General features: G+C 41.3%; 1 protein-coding gene across 6 annotated transcripts in view; it reads left to right on the top strand.

Annotated features, from left to right (window-relative positions):
- Positions 1–19,591, top strand: part of PRTG (protogenin) — a 203,402-nt gene that overhangs the window by 45,589 nt on the left and 138,222 nt on the right. For 4 of the 6 annotated variants that reach the window (XM_086321099.1, XM_086321101.1, XM_086321097.1 and 1 more), the window contains one exon: positions 14,286–14,588. The exons of 1 other annotated variant lie outside the window; for it this stretch is intronic. In XM_086321099.1, coding sequence (XP_086177225.1) covers positions 14,537–14,588 — 52 coding nt within the window. In that variant the 5' untranslated portion in view covers positions 14,286–14,536. Of the gene's footprint in view, positions 1–11,622; positions 12,017–14,285; positions 14,589–19,591 lie in introns of those variants that run through there. One more of the 6 variants, XM_086321098.1, reaches the window with a different exon arrangement.

Here is a 19,591-nt window from a genome sequence, read left to right as displayed (position 1 = left end):
CCCCAGTCCAGTCGTCCTAGCACTGTTACTCACTGCTGTTATACAGCATGTATCATGGAGCCTTATCAGCATTTGTTTATACGTCTGTCTCCAGAGTTATGATGTGAGTTTTATGAAGGTTGGGACTGTGTCATTTCATCTTGATTTTCTCAGCCTCTAACAGAGTGCCTGAGTATGTGTTTGCCCAATTAAACCAAATACTGATTAAGCTAGTTGCCTGAGAGAAATCCCTCAAAAAGAGCATTTTATGTTGACATGATAGGATTTTAAATCAGAGGAAAAAGTCTATTTCAGACCTTTAACATTCTCCCAACATTACTATTAAGCCATCAACAGATGAAATGATTATATCTACCAAATGCACTAATTCATTCATTGAATAGATATTATGTCCATTTTATGCCAGAAAATCTTCAGCTTGCTCTGAGTCAGGTAAAATCCTCTAGTGGAAGAATGAGTAAATAAATAAAGTACAAAGAAATACATACAATAATGCTGTGGTGGGTAAGGGAACAGAGAATGACAGTGGAGGAGAATGGAGTACTCTTTTAGATGGGGTGGCCAGGGAAGCCCTTCTTTTGTCCTTGTTCTTACTCTGTTTCCCTCCACCTTATTAGAAAATGGGGCAGTCTTAGAAAACACACAGTGAGGTTTTAATCAGGACTGCCCTGAGCTAAGTCCAATTCTTTAAGTAGAGATGGAAAAAGAGAGGGCAGCTTTCCTCTCCTTCCCGCCATTTAAGGTGATAAAGCAGAACAACCTCTAAGGGACTTGGAAAAGGCTTTCTTGCATCCTCAAAAGTTGTGAAGGAGCCACTGTGAAATCTTGGAAGAAATTAACACTCCTTTACTAGTATAAGAGCTTTGAACTGAAAGCAAGTATCCAAGGTACCATTCTACCTTAGCTGCTGCCATTTGGTGATAAATGGGATTGGACTGGTATGATGAGAGTATGATTGCTTAGCTGACATCAAACCTCAGGGAAATTTTGAGCATCAAGCTTGAAAATGACAGTCTCTCCTAATTCCTAAAACATTCATAATTAAGGAGGATCAATTTTTGTCAGCACATGTTATAAATTGTATCTGCTATGCTAAGTCACTTCAGTCGTGTCCGACTCTGTGCGACCCCATAGACGGCAGCCCACCAGGCTCCCCTGTCCCTGGGATTCTCCAGGCAAGAACACTGGAGTGGGTTGCCATTTCTTTCTCCAATGCATGAAGTGAAAAGTGAAAGTGAAGTCGCTTAGTCATGTCCGACTCTTAGCGACCCCATGGATTGCAGCCTAACAGGCTCCTCCGTCCATGGGATTTTCCAAGCAAGAGTACTGGAGTAGGGTGCCATTGCCTTCTCTGAAGTTGTATCTACCACTCCCAAAATATATAGTCATAGATTTTCATTCTGGAAAATAAACACATATCAGATTACTCACTCTTTGTTCTGCTGCTGCTAAATTGCTTCAGTCATGTCCGACTCTGTGCGACCCCATAGACGGCAGCCCACCAGGCTCTGCCGTCCCTGGGACTCTCCAGGCAAGAACACTGGAGTGGGTTGCCATTTCCTTCTCCAGTGCATGAAAGTGAAAAGTGAAAGTAAAGTCGCTCAGTCACGACCCCATGGACTGCAGCCCACCAGGCTCCTCCGTCCATGCGATTTTCCAGGCAAGAGTACTGGAGTGGGTTGCCATTGCCTTCTCCGCAGTTATCACTAAACATGCTACAAAAGAAAGTTGCTCTCCATTACAAAATGGATCTTTATCGGTAGGCTATTTAAAAAAAATAAATAGAAGGCAGCTACTAACTTGTTGTCATCAGTCTTAGTTATTTTAGTGATAAATTTGAATTTGCAGAATGTACATTTCCTGAAAAATACTAGCTGAAGCAAACAAATTATAATCTGTATAGTTATCTATGTCCTTGCATTTATTTACCTTTTCTTCTCTAACTCTTGTAGACAAAAGGTCTAAAAAACACCTTGCAAGGATTCAAAAATCTTTTAAAATCTTAATACCTACTTTAAAGATTCTATGTCTATCAGTATAATTAAACTATTCTCTCCTAATCACCTTCATATATCATCTATCCCTTGCCAATGATAGCCACACAATCTGCAAACTAGGGAATGTATCTACATGTTTGTTAGCTGAAAGAATGTGTGCTTAATGTCAAGGATCTACAGGTTTATGAGCTCTTAGATAGAGCTGGTGAACCATTTGGATACAGCCACCCAGCAGACAGTAAACAGAAATGACTAAATAGGACTAGTGCTCTTATTTATGGTAGATAGGAGGAGTAACAGCAAATCAATGTATAGTGACAGGCATAAAATTTCCCACTGATACAAAATGCATTTTCAATGCGACATTAAATCCCTTCTAATTTATAGAGGTCTTTGAAGGGCTGATCAAGAAAATTATTGGTTTATAAAATGTAACTCAGTAAATGATGGGCTAGAAGTTGCTACTCTCTCTCTTTATGTGGGTCATCAACATTTCCATAACAGGGAGTGGAGACAGGTTGAGGCTCAAAGCTTGAGGTTTGAAACACTAGCCAGCTGAGTGGAGGGTGGGGAGGGGGGGACACAATCAGAGGCTTTCAATTGTGAATTATATTCCTTTCCCTACTTCTACTTCAGTCCCACCACACACATACCAACCACTGACTGGAGACTATCAGCACCACTCCACTCATCAGAAGACAAAGTGAAAAGCAGTTTATTTCTCCCTTGGAAAACCTGGGGACCCCTCGGTCCACTGTGTGCAAAGCACTTTGCTAGGTGCTATGTAAAGGTGTTGCGGGATGGTGCACTATTTGAGGACAGTCATAAAAGATTTATGAATGTACTAAATAAAAGCTTAGCATGGGTGTGTCTAGAAATGGAGTGCTGAAGTCCCTTTAGACCCCTGGCGTGTCTCTAATGAAGCATGAAGGTGTTGGGGCCAATATCAGTCCACAGCATTCCCTCTCACCGCCACTTTTCTCTTTTTCTCCTCCACCAAACAGAGCATGAGTAGGAACATCACCTCTTTAGTGGTTTAGGAGACCTATGACAGGACTGGCTGGAAGATGGAGAATTTCTAAATCCTGCAGTTATGTTGTGAATTTATTCCCCAACTTTTACTTTGGTCAAAACACTTTTTTCACCTCTTTTTGTTGATCTCACTTTACAGTTCTCCACTTCCCTTCAGCATCCTCAAACTTCCCATTTTCTAATTGTTTTTCTTCCCCTGGAGTTGTATCAAGCAGAGCTGGACACAGAACTCTTACGTGAAGAAAAGCTCATTGTTAGAAAGAAGGGAAAAGATTAACTTTCAGGTGCTGAAGTTATACTTAGGCCTCCCACTGCCATTGTTCATGCATGTGTGTACTTTGTTTGTTATTTCTTAGATGTATTGAAGTAAAATCTCTGAAATAAATTAAATCTTGTCTACTGTAAATAGTAGACATTTGTCTTGAACATAATCAAAGACAAATATGAATCCAATAATAAAGCCACTCTTGTTGTGGTTAAAAAAACAAATACAGGGAATTTCTCAGATGGTCCAGTGGTTAAGAATCTGCCTTCCAATGCTGGAAATAAGGGTTCAATCCCTGGTCAAGGAACTAAGATCCCACATGCCGTGGGGCAAGTAAGTGCACACTGCAAGTATTTAGCCCATACATTCTGGAGCCTGTGACCACAATGAAGAGCCCACATGATGCACCTAAGACCCAACACAGCCAAATAAATTAGGAAAAAAAGTACAAAGCAATGAAGCATGGATGAGACGAGCCCAACTTTGAATTTTGCATTGCCACTTAACTGGTTGTAAGACCTTGAGTACGTTTTTTTAACCTCTCCAAACCAAGTTCTTTAACCTCTGTGGAATAGATTAGCTATTTCCATGGCTGATATTATTTTGGCCTCCAAACATTTATCCTCTTGGGTTATTCTCTGCTTGTATTCTAGGCCTTGACTCTTAAAATATGGAATTCAAAGATGACTATAATACACTAAACCTAGTAGGACCAAAGGGACATAATGAGACTAATTCTTCCTTATTCTGGTCAGTGTGCATCCACGAACACAACACAGATTTGCACTGGCACAGCTGCAACCACACACAATGTTGCCTCAATTGTGATCAATATCTTCAGGTCATTTTCTCACAATCTACAGATAAATCAGGTTTCCCCATGACTACCCTTGATGTCTGTCCATCAAGTGCAATTAAATTAACCAAAAAGTACAAGGTTATATTTATCACAGTTCAGTTACATGCTATTTGAAAAACAAAGATGTTTCTCACCTGTCACATAGCCCAACAGTACCAACTGTATATGTGTTTACTGGTCCAGGTAAAGCAGAAAAAAGTGGTCTTAGGTAGACTGTGAAAGAAGAAGGGAGAATGTGCCAGCAAGAACCAGTGAACTGTGTTATTTCAGAGCTTCAGTAATAGAGACACAATTCTTGGCTAGTAAAAGTACCTTGGTGGTCCAGTGGTTAAGAATTCACCTTCCAAAGCAGGGGACATGGGTTCAATCCCTGTTGGGGAGCTAATATCCCATATGGAACAACTAAGCCTGTGCCACAACTTGAGAAGCTGGCACATTTTGGAGCCCGTGCACTGCAACAAGAGAAGCACCAGTGCTTCAGTGAAGACTCACTGCACCCAAAATAAATGTAAATATTGAATGACTAAATAGTACTTTTTAAAAAAACTACCATGTTAGATCTGTCTGTAGTTCTAACTGTCCACTTCTAGCTATTATTCCTCTTTCCCTTCTACTTTTCACAAAACGCTCAGAGAGCTAAGAACAAGGGACTCTGAGTCAAGTAGACTTAGAGGAGAAGCATGCTTTTGTCACATATCTGCTATGGGAAATCGACTAAGCTGCTTAGCCTCTCTGAGCCTCTGTTCATCTATAAAATGAGGACAGCAATACCTAGCCTAATCCTGTAAAGATTGGGTGAGATAAATTGCTGTAGCACCTGGCATGGGGATCACAGAAAAGAATGCTCCACAGGTAACCCATCCAAAGGGCAGCTTTTTGGGAAATCATCACCCCCGGGACAAAGGTCAGTCTCCTTAGCATGGCATGCTAAAGGCCTCTTTAGACGTGGTCCTGCCTCTTTTTCCTCCACTCTCCAAGGTGGTCTGCATTTCAGATTGCTGACCTACAGCTAAAGGTCAGCATCCTGAATAAACCTTGCTCTTTTGTTTGGTACTTCAGTCTCATATTCATACCATTCTCTGGAAGGCTCACCCCAATCCAGTCCAACTAGAAAACTTCCACTCATCCTCCAGATTCACTAAAGATGTCAGCTCCACAGGCAAGCACACGTTAGGAGACAATCCTTCATGGTTCTCTTGCATTTCTGCACATCTTGCAAGAGAGAAACCAGCTGCACTTTATTCTGGACTATCTCTTCAACAATGTTTGTGTAGCAAGTAGCCATGGAAGACAGAAATGGTGCCTCCTGCTGAAGCAAAGGGCAGGCATGCCTACCATAAAGATTGGGTTCCTAAAGGCCAGGGCTCCTCTTCTGTAATACAACCCACTGTATGTGCAGGTGACATCTGGTTCTCTTTGTTCTGCTCTGTGGAATTTTAGGCTTAGGGGAAAAATTGAGGCTGATGCAGAATTGCTGGTATTCTAGCTACTGCTATCACTATGCTTAATAAACTGCCCATCATCTCTGATACAGGAGTTGTGTGTCTTCTACCAGAATCCATGAAACAGTGGCAGGCTGATTTGTTAGCTTGCAAGCAGGGTAAAATCTGAGACCTTCTGACTTCTTGGTAGCATGCTCCCTCCTTCCTATTTCATCCCTCTGTAGGCCTGCAATTGCTCCTTAAATTCCATTTTCAAATTATCATGAACATTGCAGACTTTATCACAATATTCAGTATCTGCATCATTTTCTGATAACTGTATCTGCAACATCTATCAGTCCTATAACACGTTGGATGCTCAGTACTTTATTGAGTGAGTGAATGTAGCCAGCTCTCTGCAGTTTCTCAAGACTCTTCACATGGCTAATTTGTATCCAAGGGGATGCTCAGTGCTCTTGTCCTCAGTTCTAAATGCCCTGTGCTCTTCTACAAACCCTTGATCATCTCCCCTTTCTGGCCCTGGAATGACCCATTCATTCCAGGTGGTGGTTGATGAGTTGCTTCTGGTTCCTGTTTCCTGACTCTCTTCTGTTCCCTTGGAAATTCTGTACTAAACAGTAACAAATTCTCACTTGAAAAGACCCCCAGGACACCTCTTCTGAGTTTTCACCTTCTAAGACAACTACCAGGATTGGAAAAACATTCTCATTCTATCATATTAGTTGTGCACTTGTTACATGAAAATTAAGATAAATGTGTCCACTGTACTTTTTATCCAAGCCAAAGGTATTTAATATAGACTAGACAAGGTCAACCCTGGGGACTTCCCTGGTGGTCCAGTGCTTAAGACTCCTTGCTTCCGTTGCAGGGAGCATGGGTTCGATCCCTGGTCAGGGAACTAAGATGCCACATGCACAGTCAAAAAAATAAAAGTCAACTCCAAATATATGACTTTGCAATATTCTCCTAGAGAACTTTCTCCTAATTGCTTTCCATACATTTAATCAGTATTTCAGTATATGAATTCATTATTTCTTCAGTCAGGAAATACCTATTCATTTCCTCTTCATGGTAGTGTCCTTCTCACTATGGAGAACACAAGATGAATAAGATATAATTTGTGCGTACAAAATGCTAGTAATATGAGTTATGCAATGGCATCCCACTCCACTACTCTTGCCTGGAAAATCTCATGGACAGAGGAGCCTGGTAGGCTGCATGCAGTCCAAGGGGTCGCTGAGAGACACAACCAAGTGACTTCCTACTTTCACTTTCCACTTTCATGCATTGGAGAAGGAAATGGCAACCCACTCCAGTGTTCTTGCCTGGAGAATCCCAGGGACGGGGGAGCCTGGTGGGTTGCCATCTATGGGGTTACACAGAGTCGGACACGACTGAAGCGATTTAGCAGCAGCAGCAGCAGCAGCAGCACATTTTTGTGTCACAAAAATACTATAAGGTTTCAGACAAAATAACATCTGTGCTGCCCCTAGAAATATAAATAATATTTGGAAAAGTCTCAATTACAGTGTGGGAGTGAAGGGTAAAGAAAGTAATGTAGGTTTAGGGAGAGATCCTACAAAGGCTTAGAGTCAGGACGGTTCAAGTGCTATTGGGCAATCACCAGATGGTTCACTTGGGCCTGAGTGTCAACTATATTTAGGAAAAAATGGACAGTAAGTTTGTAATGGTAGATTGGGGCCAGATCAGGGGCCATTAGGAATAAGGAGTTTATTGTTTAATGATCATTTGGCATTTTACAGGCCATGAGAGGGAAGTGAAAGGTTTTTGATCAGAAGAAAACCTTGATTACAGACAAATTAATCTAGTAGTCATTGTAGAAATGGGTTGGAGTACGGAAAGATTGGAATATTTGAGAGGAAGTCTCCTGATAGCCCATTCTAATGTGAAGTGAGGTACTGAGAGCAGGAACATGGGCAGGATACTGAGTGTAGAACAGATTTTAAAAGGCTTCAGAGAGAAACTTGACAACGTGGAGCTCTTGAGTGGGAGTAGATGCTTCAGTTGAATGGTATTTTGTATAATCCCCTTAACATCCAGTCAACTTTGTTCATATCATGAGATGGGGGTGGTCAAATGTCTTGTTGAAATGAAGATGTTTTGCTTTTCCATTTTCCTTGACCTACTCTGATATATTCTTAGCAAACATGGCCTTCTGCTGTGTTATTATCACTGCTTTTACTGTATATTTACAACCTGCTTTTTAAAAATTGTGGTTAGAAAAAACAATGTAAATTTACTCTTGACAATTTTAGGTGTGAAATATAGTATCAACTATATGCACATCATTGTACAACAGATTTCTAGAACTTTCTCACATTGCGTAACAAACACTATAACCATGGAACCTCAACTCTCCACTTTCTCCTCCCTGCAGGCCCTGGCAACCACCATTCTATTTTCTGTTTCTATAAATCTGATTACCTTAAATACCTCATATTAGTGGAATCATGCATTACTTGTCTTTTTGCAGTTGACTTACTTTGCTTAGTGTAACTCCCTCCAGGTTTATCTATATTCTGGAACATGACAGGACTTCATTCTTCTTTTAGGGCTGAATAATATTTCATAATATGTGTTGTGATATATATATTTTTTTCTTTATCCATTCATCCGTTGATTAACTTTTAGGTTGCTTCCACATCTTGGCTATTATGAATAGTGTCACAATGAACATAGATGTGCAAGTATCTCTTCAGGATTCTATTTTCAGTTATGTATACCCAGATGTGGGATTGCTGGATCATATTATAGTTCTATTTCAATTTTTTGAGGAACCTCCACACTGTTTTCCATAGCAGCCATACCATTTTTCAATCCCATGAAGAGTCATCACCACTTTTAAAATAATCATTTCAGAATGTTTCTGATGGCAAACTATTAAGCTTATCAGAGAGTCAGTTCTTAAATCACAGGAAGATCATAGCATGTGATACTCATCCAGGCCCTGGCCAGCTAACCAACATAGTAGGAGCTCAATTCCAGGGGGAAAAAAAGTGAACAACTGCAGACTTTCACTGTGTTTTCTCATTTGCTGTGCTTCATAAGCGTATACAAATGGGCCTATGATTCCACAGAAACAGATAACACTTAGAGGTCAGAGGCCTAGAAGATCATTTTGTACAACTCCATAACTTGCTGGGAGAAGTTATGTCATTTTCCCCCCTGAAAGGCTAGGAGTCTTGATTTTATTTAGAGAAATCTGATTTTTTTTTTTTAACCTACCATCATCAGATTTCAATTCTTTTTTAACTATATAGACTCTACCCTCTTTGGCCTGAAAATAATTGTCCTTGTTTTAGAATATGAAAGCAGAATAGGGCTTAGGTAATTGTATTTGTTTGAGATTTTTCCTTCAAAAGGGTATTTGGGACATTAAACACCTAGGCATTTCTTATCTTTCTCAGGACCAGCTTAGGAACCTTTCCAATAAGTCAGTAGTGTCACCAGCAGTGTAATCACCAAACAAATGAATCAGATTTTACTGTTAAAAAACCTGAGTATTGCTAAATTAAGCCCACTCAGAGAGGACACAGATTTGGCACTACTGGGAATATTGACTCACAAAATAATAATAGCGATTATTTATAGAGGTGTGCACTACTATCCATGCATTCTATCACAGCACTCCATTGGTATTATATATACATATTGCCATTAAATGGATGAAGTTTGAGAGCATAACTTGTCTACATTAAATTGAAATTTGAACTCTAGTCTGTCAGACACTCAAAACTACACCCTTAGCCACTGCATTGTTACCTACTATGTGCAAGGCACTGTGGTGGAATCTGGGGGGCATTCAAGAACTGGGTAGCAAGTCCTTTGGTAGCTTATGCAGACTACATCATGATATAAGGCAAATATTTTACAGGAAAGAAAGTGTAACTGTCCAAGAAGACATGTACTGTGTTATTTAAAGACACATGCTATAAATTCTGAAGTCCACAAGAATAGAAGGGACGGGAGGAAGGGAGGAAGAGGGAGAGGAGAGATGGCAGGAAGGGAGGAGGGAAAGAAAAAAAGTTTAAATTTAAGACATAAAGGATTATATGGTAGAAAGGGCAACAAACAAATCAGAAGGCATAGATTTTGGTTTCCAGTTATCACTTACTAATAAATGACTTTGGGTATACTGTAAATTTTATGATATTGTATAATTACATCATCAGGATAAGTTTATTGCTGCCGAACATGGGACCATAAATATATCAGAAAAGTTTAATTTGGGTTATTTAATCTCATCACATTATATATCTATATACATATCACTTATATTATTTCATATTAGATGCAGTGCTGTAATCCTCCCCAGAACAAGTCAAGGTCCAAAGTCATCTTAGGATCAAAGGCTCCTATGATTAATTGAAATGTTAACGAAAGGGCGAAGTAGCAGTTTAAAAAAAAAAGTTCTTCCTTTGCTTTTTAGCTTATCTCTTCCCTCCCCCAATCTTTATTCTTCCAATTTATTCAAAAAGGAGAGCATAAAAGCATCTTGTTAGCAATTCTTATCCAGGAAATATGAGCACTTAGGATCTACTGAAAGGGAACTGGGAGAAAGGGGAGTCAAGAAGAAGGATGTCATACAATAAAAAAATCTAGTTGGCACACAGTTAAGAGTATCATTTTGTGTGTTATTTATCAGATGTTTAGAACATCCTCGCAAATGTTTCATCACCTCTAAACATTTTCCCTTTCCATAGACCTTTATTCTGATGCTTAGAAATACTTGAAATTCATCTAAATTTTAAGTAAATTTTGGGAGGCAATAGAGCCCAGGGTATTACTGTTTTACATGAAGTTAAGGTGAAATTGTTATGTAGACTGATCCCTATCATATAGTAAGCTTCCGGGGAAGGTTACTCCCAGCAGATGTTCTAAAACTGTTGATCCGCTCCCCGCCTTTTTCCCCTGTAAGGAGGACTTTTGGAAGATGCTTTAGCAGTGAATGTGTTGCTGTCCTACTGAAAAAAGCTAGATTTCTGTCAGCAGCTTTCATTAAGGTTAGCTTTTAGCCTGTGCCCTAATCATAGCCGTGGATTTCGTTTTGGATTAGGAAACCCTAATCCACATGTAAATATTCTCCGTGATCCACACATGGTTAGCAATCTGATTACATTTTTAATGTACCTTTTAACGCCTGTTGTTATCCTTAATTACTTTTAAGAGATGTGAACAAATTCACAACATTTGTGTCTTTCCAAGTCAGTTTAACTTGTAGCCAGGTAGTCTATCCACGCCTAGTCCACAGACCCAGCTCGGAGAATCTAGAAATCTCATCTGGCCTCACCTCTCAGGACAGGGCCTTTTGTGTGCACAGTTCTGACGAATTAAAGAACTTGAGTTGAGAGATAATAAAACATCTCCCCAAACGGCAATTGTTCATTTCAGGGCACTTCTCAGAGATGTTTTTAAGCCAGCGCTGCTTCTGATGGGGACGGGGGGGACAGGAACCGTCCCCAAATGTGGGGGCTGATCTCCCGGAGATGCCTCCAGTGGAGCTGACAAATCTCTGAAGTGGGAAATAGTTTTCCCTCCGCAGGGCCTCGGCGTGTGAGGGATGGAGGGGGATGGGCAGGGGCCATCAGGGGAGAAGTCTCCGGCCTTTCCACGTCTCTCAACACCATCCCTCCGCCACCCCGCCTCCTCCTTCCCCGAATCCTAAACAAGCCCAGGAGTGAAGGGGGGTGGTCTGGGGAGGAAAGAGGGGCCCTGGGTTGGGCCTGGCCCCGGCCGGGAGGCTTGGCCTTTATGGCTCTGTCCTCGACGGTGGTGGGGAAAGCCAGAGGGGGCGGGGAAGCGGGCCTGAGACCCTCAGCCGGGGCTTGACCCCCAGCTGCATTGTCCGGCGGGGCCCGTCCCCTCCCCCCGGGGCCACGACCCGGCGGCCACGGGGCCCCCTCCTAGCGAGCGTCTCCCTCCGCGGCCGCACCGACCTCGCGGTCCTCAGACCAGGGGCCAGATGTAGAAAGTAGTCCCCAGGCCAGCAGCAGCGGCGCTGTCCACTCCACCGCCCCCGCCCCCTCCAGCCGTCGCCTCACTCCGCCCCCGGGCCGGACGCTCGGGCCCCCCGCCTCCTGCGAGCGGGTGTCCGTGCGCCGGCCTCGCGCTCCCGCAGAGAGCAGACACCGGCCGCGCCGCGCCACGCCACGCCGCGCCACGCCACGCCACGCCACGCCGGTACCCGAGCGGGAAACGCACGCTGCGTGTGTCCAGCAGCCGCGCCAAGAGGGCTCGGAGTTGGGGGCTGGCAGGCGGACAGCGGCTGAGGGACGCCGGGGGAGCATGCCCGCGCAGCCCCGCTGAATGGCGCCTTCCCTGCGACCCCTCGCCCGGCCGCGGCCGCCAGGGATGCTGCTCAGCGCGCTCCTGCTCCTGCCGCTCCTCGGCCGCGTTCCAGGTGGGCGCGCTTTCTTCTGCGGCGGTGGGGAGTGAGCGGGCGCGAGCGGGCTGGGGAAGGAGGCAAAGGGGTGCGTGCGTTGGGAGGCGGCGGGGTCCTCTGCGGGAGCGCTGACCCCCGGCCTCTGCCCCCTCCCTGCAGCCAGTCGGGAGCCCCTGGGACGCGAGGTGCGCGCGGGTTCTGCTGGGGCGCGGGCGACGGTGGCCGCCTCTCGCAGCGCCCGCCCCTCCTCGCTGCGCTCCCCCGGCCGCGCGCTGGGGGCCGGCGCCCGCTGTCCACTGTCGCCCCTGTCTCTTCGTGCCATTGTCCGCGCTCCGGCCGTGTCCTCGCTTCCGCGCCCAGCCCGGGCACCGCGCGCCCGCCCGCCCGCCTGCCTGTCTGCCTGGGCCGCAGCAGCCGCACGTGGCTTTATTTATATTGTTTCCTTAGTGGCAGCCTCGCCGCGCAGGGGGGCGCCGCTTTTCCGCGCGGCTCCCGGGTTTGTAGTGGGGGCTGCTTCACATTTTAGGGCGGGGGAAAAACTAGGTGAACTCAGCGCCCAGGTCATACCCCTAAGTGCTCCCACTTTCCCGGAACCGGATCGAATGAGGAGGAGACGGGAAGGGTGGCATTGGAAAGAGAAGAGTGGAAGTTTTGTGGCCCATTTGTGCCCCGGAGGGGAGGAAGAAGTGTCCCGAAGCTGAGGAGGAAGGTATCAAAGTAGGATTTACTTCTCACAGCTAGGTATTTGGGGGCAGGATCTGAGGTGTGCACGAATGTAAAGATCCCTCCAAACTCCGGGTTAGCCTTGCGCAAACTTGAATGAACTAATTTTTGGCTGTGTGTGTGTGTGTGTGTGTGTGTGTGTGTGTGTGTGTCCGGGTTGCTTTATCCCCAAACGGTTAAGAAGTGTAAAGTGGAGGGGGGTGGGCGGGGAGAAGAGGTGTTCAGAAGAATGGGTTCTTTTATTTATTTACAGGTTACAAACCCCAGACTTTGGTGTTCTAACCACACCCCTCTTCTCCAGGAGGAGTTAGTTTTCTTTTAGCATGAGAAAAGGATCAAAGTCAGATGTGACTCGGAAACACAACGGGCGCCTTCCGGAGTGGTCCTCGCTGCGCGGGGCTGTTAGGGTCGCTCTTGTCGCCCTGGGCATCCATTAGAAGTCAGCAGCCCGGGCGTGGGAGCGTGACTGGTGTGTGAGGTTTGGAGGACCTGCCTTGATGAGAAACAGATCAGTCCGTAGATTGGTACTGTGAAATCAAGACAATCAGAAGGAATATGAAATGCACACCCACCCCTCCCCAGCCCGACCCTGCTCTAGGGCGCTAATACTCTACTCGGCCCCAGTCAGTATGCAAGACTTTAGTTGACCTTTGCGCTAAATGAAGGAGGTGACAGGGTATTAGTTGGTCATCGGATGCTTTATTCTGGCGGGGACCTGGGCCGATGTGTATACTTAGAATAAAGCCTTTCCTCTGCTCTGATAAAAATGTGTATTGGTTGATTAAGCAATCTCCTCTCTCTATTAGACAGTAAGGACCAATTAGTCACACTTCCCCTCCCCCCCCCAAACAGTTGGTAGTTCTAAAAAAAAAAAAAAAATAGAAGGTTCCTAATCCGATCACCCACTGAGTACAAGCAGCAAGAGTTACCAGCATTTCAGAGTCAACTGTTTGTCCTTTAAATACCTTACCATACTCTGCAGAAATTAAGTAAATGGGTCTCTTTCAAGAAGAGACAGAATCTTTGCTGTTAAAGGGCAGGTATAAAAGTGCAAACTTGTAATTTGTCACAAAAGATAAAACGCACTTCCCAAAGGACTAGGTGCCAAGGGTTTCAAAAACTCTTCAAGGGACAAGGAAATAAACTTGCTTGTTCACAGAGTTGGAGTTTTGCTAATGATTTCTTGTAAAATTAGACTTTTACGACTTACTCTGTTCAAGATCTTTTTGACAAGCTTGTAAAAGTAGCAAACAGCTTTTGCTCAAGAGCTTTCCTGATGATTTTGAAACTCTAGCAGGGCACTTGAGAACAGAATTCTTAAAAGGGATGAAAAGTTATTGAAATTTTCCGAGGTTTTTAGTGTAAGATGTTGTAAAAAGATTTATCTGATTTGTTGAAAAGGTTTGCTGAAACTTAGATTGGTTTATTAAGGTGTTTGTCAGTTAACTAATCTGGTTTGTTAAACTGTGACCCATTACACTCTGAATATGTGTTTTACAATTGTGTTAAGAAATGATTTTACACCTGTAATTCTGGATATGACTTTCCCCCCTTTTCTTCGTAGGAGTATGGTGCTTTAGCGAACTGGTTTTTATAAAAGAACCACAGGATATAACTGTTACAAGAAAGGATCCAGTCGTTTTAGATTGCCAGGCTCATGGAGAAGTTCCTATTAAGGTCACTTGGTTGAAAAATGGAGCCAAAGTGTCTGAAAATAAGCGGATCCAGGTTCTGTCCAACGGCTCTTTATACATCAGTGAGGTGGAAGGCAAGCGAGGAGAGCAGTATGATGAAGGATTTTATCAGTGCTTGGCCATGAACAGACATGGAGCCATTCTTAGTCAAAAAGCTCATCTTACTTTATCAAGTAAGTGCTTAAGTTCTTGATTGTTGTGATGTTTTTCACTGCTACATTTTGATGTTTTTTTGATTTTCATTAATATGCTAACCTGAAAAATCATACATTAGGAATTTTCCTGGAGATAGTTGATGCTAAGGCCTGCAAAAAAATCTGAGGGGAAAATATATATGCATGTATAAATTTGAATGAGTGAGAACAAAAGTCACATTTACGTTTAGAACACCAGAACTTGTAGAGGTGACTTTATATGAATAAACACTTCAAACTCTGAAAAGAGTTGGTGAAAATTTGGTCAACACAACAAAGGTTGTCTAAAATCTCATTTTTAAAATTAATAATTAAATTTTGAAAATCATAAACAGTGTTTTCTGCTTTGTAAATGGTCCTTAAACCCTAAATCTTCCATATAACCCAACCTTTCAGTTCTCTTACTGCTTTAAGATCACCCATGTTGCTTTTTAATTGAAAGAGAGGGCACTGGTCAGTAACTCTCAAGCCTTTGAAGTATTCGTAGGCTTTTCCTGCTGGGAGAGAAAGAGATTAAGGCCATTTCCATATTATGCCTAATGGACTTAAACCAGATCTGCCCACTTTTTCTCAGTTGTCATAAAGTTTGCTGTCTAATGATTTCCTTTGTATTAACAACCCCATCAGATCAACCATTTGTCCAAGTGACCCACTGCTTGGTGGTTGCCCTGATAACCGTTGAGTGTAAACGTGGGCCTACGATAGTTGGAGAACTCCTTGTTTTCACCGAAGCTTTCCATCTCTTCAGGTGATCCCACACCCAGTACTCAAGATTACAATAGACAAAATTTAAAACACAACTGTATCTTAAAAACAGTTTTACAGGCATAGTATCCACATGTTTTTGTTAATCCACAAAAGATAGATTTTGCTCTGCACCTACAAATTGATCATTTACAAGATGAACACTAGAAGGAGGGAGCTCTTGAGATAAAGTCATAATCTTCAGGAAATAGTTTCTTCAAGGTCTCCACAAGTTGAAATTTAGGAAGCTATTGGTGGGGGTTTCCTAGGTGACTTTATTGTAATAGTCCGTATTTATGCCACCTTCATTTTAGTAACTTATTTGTGCAATAATAATTAATAGTAGAAAATAAATTGTAAGCGAAGATCTTTTTGTATTGAAATATGTCAGGAAAGTAGAGACATTTCCAATTCTAATAAGCCTGAGAGAATGTCTGATAAACTTGCCTTTTTTTTTTTTTTTTTGCTGTGATCATTGGTCAATCATCATTTGTTGCTGCTGCTGTTGTTGAGTAATGGTTTTTCACTACCATATTGTTTTCAGGATAGTGTGCTTTTTATGCCTATGTTTTATTCATTTAAATTTTGTCTAATTGTTCCATAAAGTTGTAATTTTTTTCACCTTTTTGGGTTTGTGGAATCTTGTGTTTTCATGTCCAAAAACTGTAACTTGTATTACTTTGCTAAGGAGAAGGGGCAGGGTGGAAAGGTGGAGGGGGACTGATGGCTCTGAAAGATTTGTCATGACCACTCTGTATCAGGACCTCCTTAGCAGCCTGCCAATTCTAGGACACTTAGAAATGCTTTGAAAACATGCAGAGCTTTCAGGTTTCATAAATAGTCTCAATAGTATTAACAATAGTAACTAACAGTGTTAGTAACAGTGAAACGAAGGTTTGTATTGGCTTTTGAGTAGCCTTAGGTTTTTATCTTTATAAAAATTATTAATGACAAATATTTTGTAAATATTTTGAAGGATTTGGTGGTGAAGTAGTTTTGATATTTTAAGTATCAAAAAAACCTTTCTAGTTAAACTATGTAGAACATTGCTTTGCTATTAAATATCAACTATAATATGTTAGTTATAGGAACCACACTTTTCATATGTACACATCTTATTAACTTGGAGGAGGTACTCTGCTCAGAAAGTGCATTAAGTTATTATAGATTTAAAGTAAGATATGCCTAGTGAGTTTAGATTTTTCCTTAAAATATGAAATTTCTTAGAGATTTAAAATTTACTAAGTCAGTTCTGATATCTGAGAAGCAGTGTCCAATGACATTGTAGGCTTGGATGACTTTATCCTGTGTTTAGGGTGAAGATGTAATACATATTAAACAAGAAGAGAATAGGCATTAAGTGGACATTCTGTTTTGTTTTTTTTTTTTAAGGCTGGCTCTCTCCTAGCTATTGATAGCAGCGGGGTGCAAGTATGTTCTTTTTATTTTCTGGTCAAGGGTTTTGTTGCCAAGCATATCATTTAGTTCTGAAGTGTAATAAATATAGCACCTGGAAATCTAAAACTTTAATCGGTACAAGTTTTAGATTTTTAACACAGGCAATAAAGTCTTGGTTTCTAAACTTAGGAACTAGGGGCTGAAAGTTGCACTCTAGGCAAGAATTCCATTATTCATGTGTAAATTAGGAATTCACAGGGTTAAAAGGTTAGAAACTGGCCAGGATGAGGTTTACCCTTGTGATAAAGAGCAGATGACCCTCATTCATTGGCCGAAGCTTTCATGTAGCTCTTCTGCAAAGTTAGTTATTGCCATGAATTGTTCTTGAGGAATGCAGAAATTCAAATGTGAGCAGGCCTTTCCTTAAGTGTCACTGTGGAGCCTTATCTCCCAGGCACATCAGAGCCTGCTGTGGGGACAAGGTTCCTCCCCTAAGGCCTGGAGGCTTTGCTTTCCTGTTCATCCAAGCACAAAAGAATTTGTCTAACTTAGCTTTTCTAAAGCATCCCATTTTTAAAGGAAAGTATAGGGTTAAAGTAATATTTAGTTTTTTTTTTTTAAGTTAATCCTTTTTATTGATAGCTATTTTAGCCATTTTACATTTTCATGTAATTAGAATAGAAAAGGGAGTGATGTGGAGGGCTCTTTTTCCAGTTGTATACAATAGTAGGAACAGGAGATTCAACCTTTACCTATAAATTTCAGTATTTTTAACTTTTGGCAGATCAAATTTTCACTTTCATAGGTGCTAAGTCTTCACTATATAAATAATTTAATTTAAATATTTTAGGAGTAAGAAATAATCTATGACATCTTGACATTTCTTACATTCTAAATGTTGAAGTAAGTAAGATAAATTTCATAGAAAAGCATTAGTGTGGTAAAACGGTCTCATATTTCAACAAGTTTAAATTAAGATAAGAGACATTTGAGAGAAGTAAAGGAGGAGGCGGGTTGTGTTCTGTGATGTGTAAGAGACTGGCGGTAAGCTAGTGATTGAACAGGAAGCTGGTTGTTTATTTCCTTTCCATAAAAGGTGGAAATTGAGTCTTAGGATGGAGGGAAAGAGCTGACATAAAGCTGACTTATATTTGCTGGGTTTTTCATGACTGTTCACTTGGGTGTGAAATAAATTTTAAGTGAGCATTTGTAGCTGGAAGACCATAGGAATTATTACAACTTTATGATGGATTTCACCCCCCACCCCAAATTTTGAGATTAGTTTTAGCATCCATAAAACTAATAGCAGTAGTTGTTTTTCTTTAAAGACTGTAGGTTGTTTTCAATGAATAACATGTTTATCATTTCAGTTTAAGTTCAGATGAAACGACATTTTTTTGGTGAGATTAATGAAAAACTGTTCTATGAGTGTGGTTTCTATTTTAAAGAGTAATACATAAATTATCACTCAAAGCTGATCTTTGAAATGTGAAGGTAAAATATATTCAAAACATTGGAAGTCTTGTTAGAAAGAAAAGAAGGTGGGTGGTATATTGAAAAGAGAAAGATAAGAACTATGAACCTGTTAGCCTAAATTTTGAATTTTATTCATCATCCTCGACCCCAGATGGGCAAGAATTTGCTTCATTGACACTTAGTGAGATTTGTAGATGCTGTAAAAAGGATAACATCTCTTACCTGTGTGCATGTTCACTTCAAATCAAGCTGTTAACAGTTACTTGTCCTAACTCTAGAGTGCTAGCACAAAAGCAAAAGTTGTTTGATTTTGGAAAAATAAGACAAACTGAGATATTTAGAGAGCCTAATCTGCCAGCATTGTAGATAAGGTTCAGATGGTGCTTTCTGGGATCCCAGAAAAATCATCTTTAAATAGAAGAGAGGATGGTATGGTTGAAAAGTACATGTTTAAATTAAAAACTGACCATCCTAAAATTGTCTAAGTTAAGGCAGGGAAGTAAAAGCACGTGTAGTTCTACAGGCTTATTTACAATAACACTTGGTTCTTAAAGTCTGTCTGCCTAAAAGGTTTATCAGGTACCTGTAATCTCTGGGTGATGAAACCAGTTTTTACCACTTTGCACTTGATTATTGAGGATCATTTCTCATTTTCAGAAACCTGTAATACTATCTCACTATTTTTCAAAGTTGTCGGAGTTTTTATTTTTCAGTGAAGCAGAGTTCACTGAGGGATAGAAATATAATTTGGTTTAAGATGTATAAATGTGTTTGTTTATTTCTGTCAAGCTTCTTAATGGAATTTTGACGGGCATTTGGTATGGCCCTGCTGTGTCAACTAGCTCTGATTATTCTAAAGAAAGGCCCTCACTCTCAGCACTTGTTTGAGCATTTGTTGTCATTTCCCCTGAATTTAACAGCTGGGCTTATTGATGAAGTCCAGAGCAGTTTAAAAGAATAGCAGAAAACAAATCTCTTAAGCAGCCGTGTTAGGTTGAATGAGTATTTCAATTAATAAATGAATGTATTTGAGGTTACTTTTTTTGAAAACTTTTATATTCTTGACTACAATTTTGAGACATGATTTTTTCTCTCTCATTGGCAGAGGTGCTCAATTAAGGTTATTTACTTTCAGCTTTTAAACTGGCAATTACTATTAATGTGAAAATAATCAATAATGTTAAGTCAAGCATTTTGCTGAGGATTATACTTGCATTTTACAATCATCTGATTATTGATGTTTTAAGAAAAATTCTAAAAATTATACCACAAATATAAGCTTTTTCCTGTCAATCAGGGCTATCTTAGTACTTCTGACAGTTTATGGTGTTCAGACTCTTTATTAAAACATTTTAAAAACTCAT

The sequence above is a fragment of the Bos grunniens genome, chromosome 10 (assembly GCF_055505025.1).
Source record: "Bos grunniens cultivar Pamir isolate PY7600 chromosome 10, Bosgru_T2T1.0, whole genome shotgun sequence".
In the NCBI taxonomy this organism is placed as follows: domain Eukaryota; kingdom Metazoa; phylum Chordata; class Mammalia; order Artiodactyla; family Bovidae; genus Bos; species Bos grunniens.
The sequence above is the reverse complement of the archived record's forward strand: the minus strand, read 5'-3'. Positions and strand labels throughout refer to the sequence as shown.